This window comes from Pollachius pollachius (genome assembly GCF_949987615.1).
Source record: "Pollachius pollachius genome assembly, chromosome: 10".
NCBI lineage: Eukaryota > Metazoa > Chordata > Actinopteri > Gadiformes > Gadidae > Pollachius > Pollachius pollachius.
In genome coordinates, this window is record NC_136943.1 from 3,988,303 (window position 1) to 4,001,212 (window position 12,910).

At 44.7% G+C, this 12,910-nt stretch overlaps 1 protein-coding gene and 1 long non-coding RNA gene across 3 annotated transcripts; both read left to right on the plus strand.

The window, feature by feature from the left end:
- The first annotated feature begins 895 nt into the window (after window positions 1–895).
- On the plus strand, window positions 896–8,343 carry LOC307082001 (carnosine synthase 1-like). Its single transcript, XM_079745399.1, has 9 exons — window positions 896–990; window positions 2,207–2,411; window positions 2,670–2,759; window positions 3,094–3,545; window positions 4,103–4,316; window positions 4,592–4,677; window positions 4,771–5,002; window positions 5,190–5,464; window positions 6,361–8,343. The coding sequence occupies exons 1-9, from the start codon at window positions 988–990 to the stop codon at window positions 7,909–7,911; spliced, it is 3,108 nt and encodes a 1,035-aa protein (XP_079601525.1). The 5' UTR covers window positions 896–987; the 3' UTR covers window positions 7,912–8,343.
- Window positions 8,344–9,256: 913 nt separating this feature from the next.
- On the plus strand, window positions 9,257–11,653 carry LOC307082018. Of its 2 annotated transcripts, none has more exons than XR_013812187.1 (7): window positions 9,257–9,356; window positions 9,565–9,686; window positions 10,204–10,308; window positions 10,423–10,479; window positions 10,571–10,696; window positions 10,812–10,919; window positions 11,089–11,653. It is a non-coding gene; the product is annotated as an uncharacterized lncRNA (long non-coding RNA). The 2 variants fall into 2 exon arrangements; XR_013812188.1 differs by having other exon boundaries at window positions 9,303–9,356; window positions 9,568–9,686.
- The last annotated feature ends 1,257 nt before the right edge of the window (window positions 11,654–12,910 follow it).

The window sequence follows — 12,910 nt, forward strand, 5'->3', positions numbered from 1 at the left end:
AACTTTCTGCTAAGATATGTGACTTTCTTGCAACGAAAATGCGGGGATAATGAAATCATGAACGCCCCGCATATTTTGCGCTGAAATCGGCAATTTATGCGGTGAAAGTGCGGCATATTTGAAAAAATGCGGCCCCCACATGAATTTGCGGACTTTGGCTGATTATGCGTTGAATTATGCGATCGCATAATCGTGTTTTTCTGGAGGGACTGTATCTCCCATGACTCTGAAGTAATTCTGTCAAAAACTGTCAAAATTGATTTATAGTGCTGCATAATCGTATACACCCTTTGAAGATTCTTAATTAGTCAGTGCACAAGTACAAGTATTTCACGCGAAATGAGAGCTCTGCATTAACCCATCATTAGCAGCAATAGGGGGGGGGAGGGGGGGCCAACTCCAGGTCTATTGCCCAAATGCCAAATGCAAAGGGCACCGGCAGGAGTATTAACCGAGCAGCGAGCAAGGATGTATTTTAGTGCGGGAGGAAACCCACGTGAACACGGGTAGAACATACTCCACTATGAGAGGTATTTATATTATCAGAGTTTGTCCATGTTCCACCTGACTGCTTGGATATGCTTAGCGCTTACTTGGGCGGGTCTTTCATTGATATGGGATCGCGTCTAGAGAGGGAGGGACTTTCAATAGAGGGATATCGTTTCTGTTACATGCTTCGTGTATATTGTTAAGTCGAAGTTTCGTAGAAAATCCATATCTGTTATCCTTTTTGATGTATTTGTTATCCTTAAAAATGTATTCTTCTACTCGTTCGGGTGACTGTAAACCGGTGTACACAGCTCAGCGCAAGAAATAGACCGGAAATTGCGTTACGGTAGACCGGGATAACGTTACAATACAGGGTCCTCTCTAACCCTGGACTGGTGTTCTCTTGTGGCTCGCTCGCCTCAACGTGACTACTTCCATGCTATATTGGAGCAGGTATTGAACCAGGCGCATTCACAGTTTGCCACCCTAACCGTCACCATGGTAAGCCCAATTTAACCATGTAACTTGATATTTCTTATGATTAATATTTCGGGAGCTGTATTTTTTTGTTGTAAGCGATTCGTTTTGCGTTGTTCTTTTTGTATATCCTTGCCTACCATTTACAATTTAAATTTGCAAAATAATTTCAAATAATTATGAAGTGATACTTAACTGTATTGTTAATGTATCATTGAAAAAAAATAAGCATTGACCCGTTTTGCACTATGATATTTTCTGCATATTTGTCTTATTTGTGCATAGAAAGTCTAGTGGTTTATATAAAACATAATTTATAGTCTGGTTTAAAATTAAAGGTCAAGCTTGGCCAAGTCTAAATCGGATTATGTCATCCAAACTTAAAGGGAAGGGGTCAAGTATGGTCCAATTACTATTTATAGAAAGCATATCCCGCGCACGACAAATGTGATTTATTCTTTTGGACCACCAAGAAATAAAATTCTATTTGCGCAGAACCACAACGTTTTTGTTTTGTTTTTTTCCTTTAAAGCGTTTTATATAATAGGAAGCATTTCAAATATTATTCATTATTCGAATAAACAACTGTCGACATGTAATCAAATGGGATTATTAAACAATATTTCAGTGTATTGATTAAAGTAATCGGTTTCTGTAGTTCTGAATAGTAAGATAGAATGGAATCATGAAATGTGAACATCCCTATTAAATAAGTAGTCTGCAAATGTAAGAGCTATTCATAACCTCATGACATTTTAACATGTTTGTCTTTTGTTTAAATCTGTTATGTTCTAATAGGTTAACAGCGCTCTGCCTTGAGTGTGCCATTTTATAAAAAAAATTCATCTTAACTTCCTTTCAAACCTCATGAATGGATAACCTATGCTTTCATGTTCAAATGACAAATGCACTTGTTTGGATTCAGAGACAGCTGGCACATTTTGAGTACTATTTTCCTAGAATAATCTCTCTCTCTGCCTCTCTCTCTCTGTCTCTCTGTCTGTCTGTCTGTCTGTCTGTCTGTCTGTGTCTCTGTCTGTCTGTCTGTGTCTCTCTCACCATCTGTGTTTCTCTCTCTGTCTGTCTGTCTGTCTCTCTCTGTCTGTGTCTCTCTCTCTGTATCTCTCTCTGTCTGTGTGTCTCTTTCTTTGCCTCTATCTCTCTCTCTCTCTCTCTGTCTCTCTCTGTCTCTCTCTCTCTCTCTGTCCGTCTCTCTCTCTCTAACTTTCCCCCTCGTTAGCTCTCTCACTCTCACCCCTCACACCCACTTCAGCTCTCTCTCAGCTCCCTCTCCAGGATGGCTGTTCCACCACCTGACACCCCCCCCTCTCTCCAAAGCAGGCATTTCAACCCACCAACATATGGCCTGGAGCAGAGACTGAACCAGCTCTTGCAGCAGGCTCTCAGGGAACTCAATCTACCTAAAACACTGGACCTACTACCGGGTAGGGTAGAACCGCATTTCTGACCGCATTGCTGCATGGTAGATATGTAATCGATGCTACACTGAGGTGCTATCAAGCATCAAGTCAATGGGTTGTTAGTGTAAACCACACCCTTACTGACACCTGTGCGAGACAGCTGCTCATGTCACATATGAATGATTCGACCATGCATCCTCTGCTGCCCTTACACCCATATATTGAAATGATGAACACATTGAAACATTAACAGACATGTTTTTCATGGTGTCTGCTGTCCAGGTGTGGGGCACTCGGATCAGTGCCTGTGTGTTCTGGGCTCCCCTCTGCCGTACCTCTCCATGCTGCTGGAGGCAGGCCAGCGCACCCCAGGTAAAAGGAACCTGCTGTATACCTACATCTGCAGTCTTTTGTTTGTATATCATACAAATTGCATTGGTGAGGTTTGATTGGACTGTTTATATGTAAATAATGTGCTGCCGATGTTATCAGTCAACAGTGGGAGGTTGTGTGGGGTAATGCCAATCGAGGCAAGTGTTTTAAGTGTATTTTTCATCCATTAAATGTTTTTATGTGAAGGTGTGTAGTTCCAGTGACGCATAGTGCTAAAGTCAACACCGAAACACCTTTCAGGAAGTTGTCTCTTTCGTTCTCACTCTTTCCTTATCTGCTTCCTAATCCATCTTTATTTTCTTTTGTTTTCCAGGAGATGCTCTGCTCTGTCTCTCGCCATCATGGCTGTCACGCTCCTCCTCTTCCTCCCTCCTGGTGCACAAGGCTGTCACCTTTGACCTCGGGGGCCGCACCTTCATCTCAAGCTTCAGTCCTCCTCGCAAGGTCACCTACTTCCTGTCATGTGACCCTTATTCGAATGAGGAAGTCCCCCTTGAGACAGACTGCCCGATAGGGAGTTCTGGACCGCTGGGGAGGTTTTGGGCTGATGTCCTGACATCCAGGATTCTGCTGCAGAAAGCTAGCCTCAACACACCCCCCACCCTGGCACTTCTGAACCCCTTAGCAGACACTCCCTTGGAGGAAGGCGTCGTGGGAGCCGTAGAACTGGTCCTCCTCGGAAAAATGCCGAAAAGCAACCTCGACTCAATCAGAAATAAGGTCTTCTCCTTCCTGGAATCCAAAGCTGTGAGGCATGCTGAGAAGGTGGGTTCAATGCCAACGCTGCGCTCTGATGATTCAAATGCCAAATGCCAATGCCTGTGTGTACAATATACATTTGATTACCGTATTTTCCGCACTATAAGGCGCACTTAAAAGCCGGTAATTTTCTCAAAAAACGACAGTGCGCCTTATAATCCGGAGCGCCTTATATATGGATCAATTGGTTAATTGGTTGATCCATACTGGTTGTAAACGGCGCTCTGTCAAAATGTTTCAGTATGAAAAACCAATAAAAACAATTTAATAATAATAATAAAATGTTTCACTACGACTACGATAAAGCCACACCGCTTGCAGCATTACGGCTATCGTAGTCAGTGCACACAGCATTTTACTGCGCTTACTCACAGTCCCAGTATCTCACAGTATCACACTCACAGTATCTTCTATGCTATGCGCCTTATAATCCGGTGCGCCCTATTTATGAAAAAAGTTCTAAAATAGGTAATTCATTGAAGGTGCGCCTTATAATCCGGTGCGCGTTATAGTGCGGGAAATACGGTACACAGAACTCGGTTCTTTCCCTTCCTATCATGGAGGTTGTGTTGAGGCGCAGCGGCGGTCGGTTTGTGGACCGGGCGGCCTCCTCGAAGCCGGTGTATCTCTCACTGGACGTCACGGAGGAGGTGTGGGCCTACGTGGTCAAGATCCTGCCGGGGCTGCTCCCTGGAGAGGCAGCCCTTCTGGAGGGCTTCTGCCCTCCCGTGAAGCCCCAGGCCACCCTGGAGGTGCGCACCTGGGAGGAGTATACGGGTAAGGGGCTGGGCGAAGGGAAGCGTCATGTGCTTTAAAGGTCAGGCAGTACTCAGTCAGAGGAAACATGGGATCGTCACAGTGGGGGTAAGCTCATGTTGTGCCAGAACAAAATGAAGGTGCGGTAATTGAATGAAAATCAGAACTTGGCACGGATAAGGTAGTGCCGATATGAATGGAAAGTCTTGAGTCTCCATTGAACCAAAATCGATTGGATTGTCTACTCAATGTACTATTGCCATGAAATGGCATTGTGGTTTTCCTTCCTGTCTCAGGTGGCCCGCCTCCCATCCCTGACCTGTCCTTCAGATTGTGTGCCGTGGTTACCCGCTCCCCACAAGACATCCCTCTCATCTACAAGGTACACAAAGATCCAATCTCTAAAGTCATATGCAGCGGTTATTATTAGTTTGTAGCATTTACCTTTTTTTTGCCTTCCTAATCTCTCCGCCAGTTGGTGTGTAGGGTGGGCGCCTCGGACTCTCCTCTCTCCCACCATCAATCTTTGTGTCAGTCCTTGGAGACCACCTTGAGAGAATGCGGCTTTACTGACCCTATGTTCGCTGTCTCGCTCCGTCACTTAGCAACCAAGACTGCCCTGGACTGTCTCCGCCTCGTCATGGAGACAGAGTCCGACATGTCCTCTGAAAAACGAGGAGGCGTCAAGGCGCAGACAGACATGATTGGTATGCAATTCATATCATGAATGTGTTCATCTTAATTACCATTTTAATGCACATAGAGAAATTATACCACCAAGTTAATACATGTTGTCATCATGATGTATTTAACTTTGGGGTCACTTGGTCTTTGAGATTTAAGTTTAAGTTGAAGTTTGTAAGACCAACCCTTCTCTGGTCTTCTTCCATTTAGGTGTAGACTTGCTCTTCACATCTGACGGAGCCACGATCAAACCTGTGGTCCTGGGCCTCCATCCCAGCCTCTGCCTTCAATCCTCTTACCCAGAGCAAGAGTGGGAAATCCAGCTGAGCGACAGCGAGATGGAGGCATGTCGCGGGACGCTCCTCCTCACCCCGTTCGTCCGCTCCCAGCGCTATCTGATGAGCGGGAAGACGGTGCTCGTCATCGGAGCCGGTGGTTACAGTAAGAGCTTCATATGGGAGGCGGCCCGCCATTACCAGCTGAAGGTGAGTGGGTTTCACACTAAGATATATATATATATTATTTCAGTATTATAATATAATTATGGTAATGAAACCCTATTATAAATTACATGATGTGGTCATGAATTCCAAATACCTTTTTCTAAATGGTTTAACTAGGGTTCCTCACAAATTTTTCAGTTTGGTATCTGACTTGTTTTCCTAGTTAAGCTAAGAATATTTGATGGGTATTACTTCTGATTGAAAAATATATAACTGTGTATCACGATATGTTGATATGTTGATACATGATATATGATATATGACAGATGACGATATATGTACCATTCAGAGAATTTCAACTATGGAATTGAATTATTGCCTTGCCCTATTAATAAGGTTATTTTAGATCTTCCCTTACCCAATGTTATGGTATTCTTTTATTTTATTTTATTAAACCTTTATTTGACCAGGTCCTGGTAAAGTAGACGTCCTGGCCAAGATGGTAGCTATTCAGTTTCACAACAAGATACAACAATAAAAAATAAAAAGTGCAAAGACCAAATATTTAGCAATAGGTCTCAGAATCCACACGTAACATTCTGGAACCGAACATACTGCTGGTGACAGGTCTGGCTAGTGAAGTAAATTCCAATGTGATTTGCGTCTCACCAATGACGTCTTCAATGGCGTAGAGTAGGTATCAGGTCCTCTAGCTGAAAATGTGTCTGCAAGATGTTACAGGCTGCAGGGGCTGAAAACGATGGACTTGTAAATCAATATCTGCCAATGAGTGCCAAGGTTGTTAACATGGATAGTAAACTAAAGTGGACCCAAAACAGAACCTTGGGGGACCCCTTAATACCGCAAACATTTACTATACCCACACAAATCCATGCCAAGCCCATGACCCCTTGCACTCCTTTCCTTACATTCACCAGATAGTCCTTGTCGACGGCGACCCCAACCACTTTGCATCCAAGATGGTGGATCACTTCTTCGCCGTCCCGGAGATCGCCGACCACCAACACGATGAGCAACACTGCATGCTCATCTGTGATTGGCTGACGGCCTCCGACCTTCACCCCGACGGCTGCGTTTGCTTCTGGGATGACTGTGTGATCCTAACGTCGCAGATCTGCGAAAAGCTCCGCCTGAGGGGTCCTCTCCCGGGGGCTGTGTCCATCGCCAAGGAGAAGAGCAGAACCCACCTGCACCTTCTTTCGCTGACAAAGGCTGCGGGAGTCCTAACCGCTTCCGTAGAGCTGCCCTCCGGTCAGGTGGATGGCCAGGCTGACGGGAAGGACAGAAACAAACCAGGGATGAATGGCTCGGAAGAGGAAACCTTAAGAGCCCTTGCCGAATTTGGTGCCAGGGATTTCCTCACTGGCTCCACAGACACGATCGAGAGCACTTGCACACATTCCTTATTGGTTGCTTCCCCACGCTTCCCGGCACACGCTTCCTCCCCTTCCCCTGATGATCCATTCCATCAATGCGTTCCCCTGCTCTCTCCATCTCCCAGCTCCTACGCGGTGCCCTGCCTCCACGTGGAGAGCGTCTCGGACCTGAACAAGGCAGCAGCGCGAGGCCTGGGCCGGCCAGGAGCCGCTCAGAACGGGGCCGTGAGGTTTCCAGCTGTGATGAAGCTGGAGTACGGTGCGGGTGCCGTCGGCGTCAGGAAAGTAGACTCCCTGGCCCAGAGCGTCGCCCATTTTGAACGCATCGGAGGTGACCTGAAGGAGGAGACGGACCACCCGGGTATCGGGCTGGGCTGGGGGAACGCCATGACCCTGATGGAGTACGTAGGCGGCACCGAGCACGACATCGACGTTGTCATATTCAACGGCCAACTCGAGGGGGCCTTCGTGTCCGACAACGGCCCCACCCGACCCCCGACCTTCACCGAGACCACGGCCCAGATGCCCTCGGGACTGGCCCCGGACAAGCGTGGCCAGCTGATCAGGGCGGCCTACCACGCCTGCCTGGGCTGCGGCCTGCGCGACGGCGTGTACAATGTGGAGCTGAAGATGACGGAGCTTGGCCCGCGCCTGATCGAGATCAACGCTCGCATGGGGGGCTTCTACCTGCGCGACTGGATCCTGCAGCTGTACGGCGTGGACCTCGTGCTGGCGGCCTTCATGGTGGCGTGCGGCGTGCGGCCCCGCCTGCCCTCCGCCTCCGACCTGCCGGCGGGGGGCCACTTTGCCGGGGTGATGTGTGTGGTGTCCCAGCACCTCCAGGCCCTAAGGACCACGTCCAGCCTCACCTACCTGCGGAGCCTGCACCAGGAAGGAGCCATCTGCCTCAACGAGCTGGCCGCGGCCGATGAACTCATCGCAGGGGAGTACGAGGAGCCCTTCTGTAACGTGGCGATGAGGGACGCCTGCGCCGAGAGAGCCCGCCAGCGTCTGCTCTCCCTCTGCCAGGCCCTGGGGCTACACCGCCCCCCACACTATGACCTCGCCTTCTTCCTGTCTGAGTTTAGTTAATCTGACACTTTGGATCGGAGCAAACTGAAAACGCTCATTTTTTAATTAATCGAGATGGCTGGCTCAATGCGTTATTTGCATCTTGGTAGTGCCTTATTGGGTTTTAGGGTACAGCATGTATGCCGACCACTAAATGATTTACTCTCATGATAATGTGTATCGGTCTATAGTGAATATAAACACGTCTTACTCATCTGAATCGTAATGTATTGAGGAGGATTCTTAAGTAATAGATTACAGAATTTTGTGTTCAACAAATCACAGTGCTGGGATTCCTGGTCCTTTCATCAATTTATTAAGGGCAACGGCCCTTGTATATTATTCATTGTTATATCCAAATATAGGCCAATTAAAAGTTCTAGTAACTATGTTCTCGCTATCTGTACAACCCATAAGTGCCTTAACATATGAGTGTAGACAAGATGTCATGGTGTCAATAAAATATATTTTTCCAAATCACCTTAAAGGACTTCATTACAATTCTTCCTGTGAAACATAAAATGTGCACTACAGTGATGCTGAGAACAAGTGTGTCAATAACGATTGCTAGTTTGAAAATCCCGGTCATGCCAGTATTTTCCCGTAGTCAATGCTGCTGGCCAAAATATTATTGAGAATGGCAGGGTAGAGAAGATGAAGGGCTAAAGGCAATTTAACGTCAAGCTGCTGAAATGTATTCAGCTTAAAGGTCATTTTGTAACATATTACATGTGTGCCCCAAACAGCATTTAAGAGCATTGCATTCTTGGGCCATTAGACCCTAAAGTCAAACGGTCAGCCAAGTAAAGGCAGAAGTGGTAAACACAACCATCAGGTCTTTGTTGTTAAGGATGTTGGAGAAGTGTTTGGCCAGTAGATGGCGAACTAGGACTTAAACATTACCTCTAACCCCCGCTTTGCACAGTCACTCAGTCCACTCCCAAAATCAAACAGGTTGCAACTATGGGTATTACACTGTGAATAACATATCATAGTGCACGTTGAAGTCCAGACATCTCCTCAAGTGTCTAGCCAATTGGTTCACTTGAAGTTTGGGATAATATGAGTAACTAATTTATTATTGTAGGTGCATCCTATATGCAGATACAAGAGGAATCCACTGCCAGTCCGTTGACTGCTTTCATTGTATCCTGGACAGAGAATAACATATTTTGCACTACTTACAAACTACTGTCTGATTCGGTCACCTCGATCCGGAGTCTACCAAATTCTAAAAAAAATATTTTTTATTATTATTTGGAGTAATAAATACATTTGACAATGACTGAATACTCAAAGGTGTGGCAGCTCATCTGACTTCAACTATTCCCTTTTTGAACATCTCTAGCTCCTCCTTAAACAGATCTTTTTTTTTTTTTTTTAATCTAAGCTTCCCCAACTTTTTCACCACCGTCACACACTCCTCGGCTCGGCTTGTAGGCTACTGCTTGCAAAACCAAGGAAAGGTCGGTAGTTTCCTGTTTTTGATGTTATTCCTCCCTTATCATCTGATGATGTTTTCACTCCAGCCCAAAATGTGTGTTTTTGTCTCCAGCGATGTCTGGGTCGGGGGAGGGAGAGGGTTAAGTTGGATGCATTCCGTCTGTCCTGAACAGGGGTACGCATCGGGTTTGATTCCATATGTTGTCCTCTTCCTCCTCTCCTGAACCTAAGAAGCCATGGAAACATCCGAGATCCCAACAATCCAGACGGGGCAGACGCAGGAAAGCGTCAACGTTGTCATGAACAGCAAGCCTCTGCATCTGTTCATCAAGCAGGAGACGCAGACTCTTGGGGTAGGACTTCGTGTTTGTGTTTGGGATGTGATGTAAATAAATCTCCTCTGTAACTTCATTGGACCCCACAGTATTAAAGCCCACCACATTCGACCTGACACAGTATTAGAGACAACACCAGTAGGGCCTGGCCGCTGGCCACTCATTGAGTGGTCATAACAACACCATATAAGGTCAAACTCAACCGACCGTTCAACTGTCTCTTTATACTCTGAGATAAACCAGACCCAATAGGGGTAACCTCTTCAGCATCCTTACCGATATACCATCGATTTTCTGGGGTCCCACTGATGCTCCGTAAACTCCCCGCAGAGGGCATGTCCGTTTACCTTGTAGCTCTGAATAAACCAATTCATGTTGAACCGTCGCCACTCCACCAGTCATACCACACCCCGATATCAGAGACATCCCAGAGGTTAGCATCAAATCCCCACTGGATTAAATTCAGGGGCTCAGTTGTGGGTCCTTTGTTTTATCACAACTTGAGTAACATCTCCCCCTAATGTGTGCTTCCCAGATTGTGGTTTTGATGTTTGGCTGTGCGGAGCTCCTGATGGCGTTTGAACTTGTTTTTATTTACAATTTGGCTTACATCTACATGTCCTTCTGGCAGGGAACCGTGGTAGGCCTACATCACACTATTAACTATCGCTCGATACATTGGAATGACGGCATGTTACAATGCGTGCTACATGTTTATATTATCGTTCACAGTTCTCCTTTCTTTTCTTTCTAGTTTTTCATCTGCGGAATTCTTTCCATTTCAAGTGTCCGTCATCCATCCAAGAAATGTGTATGTTTACTTTAATGCTTGATTTCGTGAGAGAGAGAGAGAGAGAGAGAGAGAGAGAGAGAGCTATTTGTAAACCACCTTTCTCTTGTAGGTGACGGTATGTTTGGCCATGTATGTGGTGACACTCATTGGAATAGTCATTTCAGTGCTCATCAGAATGCAATTTTTTGCTGAAATGTTTCACTATTTCGAAGATGAATTACCCTCCCACTTAATGGTAAGTGGTGGCCCAAAACAAGCAATAAACCAAACACAAAACATATTGAGTGGATGATAGTGAAAAACGAATGTATTTGTCTAATTTACTTTTTCTCTTTCTTTTTGTCATGCAGCAAAATGTTATTGAAGCAATACTGTTAATTTGTAGCTTGTGTGTTTCTGGAATGCTTATCTTTTTGTCTACGGCTGCACGTAGAGCTCTGAAGTCAACACAATCCCAGGTAATAATTTCCCTAGAAATTGACAACTGAAGTAAGTGCTATGAGTAAGCACTGGGTAGTTAGTCGCGTCTTAATTTGTGCTTGGATATAGTAGATATTAGCACCTTCCAGGCTTGAGCATATTCTCCCATTAAAATAACGATTTTTTTTCTTCCTGATCTATTTACAGGTGATTGTCCAGCACATCAAACCAGCCATGACAAGTGAAACAATACCGACTGAATAGCATTTATTCTGCTTATTCAGTCATGTAAATCAGCACTGTCTTGAAATGGTATCCATCTCACTACGCTTTGGTGCCTTCTCCGGCTTTATACGGACGGGCCAGCATACCAGGTGGCACCAAAGCAACTTTCTTATCTTTATTTTCCAACGCAGGCTGCGTTTAAAGCCTACTTTAAGCCTACTCTATACTTGATGTGTAACGATCTCTAATTCTTGATTGATAATTTCTTATGTTTTATTATTACCACTATATAGTTGGCTTTACTGTTGGTCTACTGTTTTATACACACATATATTTTCACTGGATGACACCGGTTTTAAATATTTTAATTGTTTAAGATAACATTATTGGGGGCGACCTGCCTATTACAGATAATAAAACGCTATTTATATCGCCAAATTCCACCTCTCTTACTTGATTCTAAAGGGCCTACTACAAAATATTACCTAAATCAGTAATAAACGCAAAAAATCAAAATAAAATGACCTAAACAATGTTATCAAAACCGTTTGCGTATACTTCTTTCTGTGTGCGTGTGGATATCTTTGCACGCGTGTGCACGTGCTTTGATATATCGTTGCTCCGGGACAAAGACAGAGCACGGGTCAATCTGGGTGGGCCTGGTTGGTACAGGCCCACCCAGATTGACAGTGGGCCCACCCAATCAGATTCATGGAAGAAAAAAAAATATATATATATATATTAATATTTAATTGACTTTTCTCATACAATATAGTTTTTTTTCTTGAATACATTTATAATTTAAAATATTTACAGTAGCTACCAAAAAACAATAATATTCAGAAACCCCTCTCGTACTCATTAGTTCTGTCCAGTGACGTCTTTACGCAACATCATGGTCGACGCAGGCAGCGGATGGCGGTTTCGTGCACCATCAGATAGCAGCCTCAATTATATGGAGCCAGAATCCTGCCATAATTAAAACCTGAAAAAAAAAGTTTCAAAGGCGTGTAAGTCTGGGTTCGAAAACTCAACACCTTGTAAAAAAGGTTTTGCAACATTGAAAAAAGAGATAATAGCCTGAAAAAAATATTAAAACATCAGCAAACATGATTTTGTGTTCTATTTTATCTTCTTCATCATTTTCACCAACACATTTTCAAAGTTTAAAAAATGTCACCAGCGCATTTGCAGTTTCAAATCTGGCACTGTTCTAACAGTGTATTTCATTGTTTCCCGGTTTTGAAACCTTGTAAATGGGATTCTGCAAACAGGTGTTCATACATTGAGAAATACGTTTTGAAAGGTTGAATATTTATTTTTAAAAACTTGTAAAGGTGTAAATTTACACCATTGCAATGAATTTTTTCAGAACTGACTTTTCAGCACTGACTTTTCAGAGATTTGACCACACAGGCGCAAGCTTTGAGTCACGTGATTATTGGCAGTGTTCTGTCGCGCATTCGTTTTGAAACTCCTGACAGTTAAAGTTCGGAAATCGTTGATCTGCAAAAAGGAAAAAAAAAACGTTCCTGGGGGCGGGACCATTGGGCTCTTAACCTATTGGTTGCTCTCTGCTGACGTACATTCCAATCACATGTGCCGTTGACCGGGCTGTGCGTGATTGACAGTGCTCTGCCGATGACAAGAATAACAAGCGACCTGCGCGGTTGATTTTGTTTTCCATTTTCTGGAACCAATTTTTGCAGCTGAACGATTTCAGACCTTTGACTGTCAGGAGTTTCAAAACGAATGCGCGACAGAACACTGCCAATAATCACGTGACTCAAAGCTTGCGCCTGTG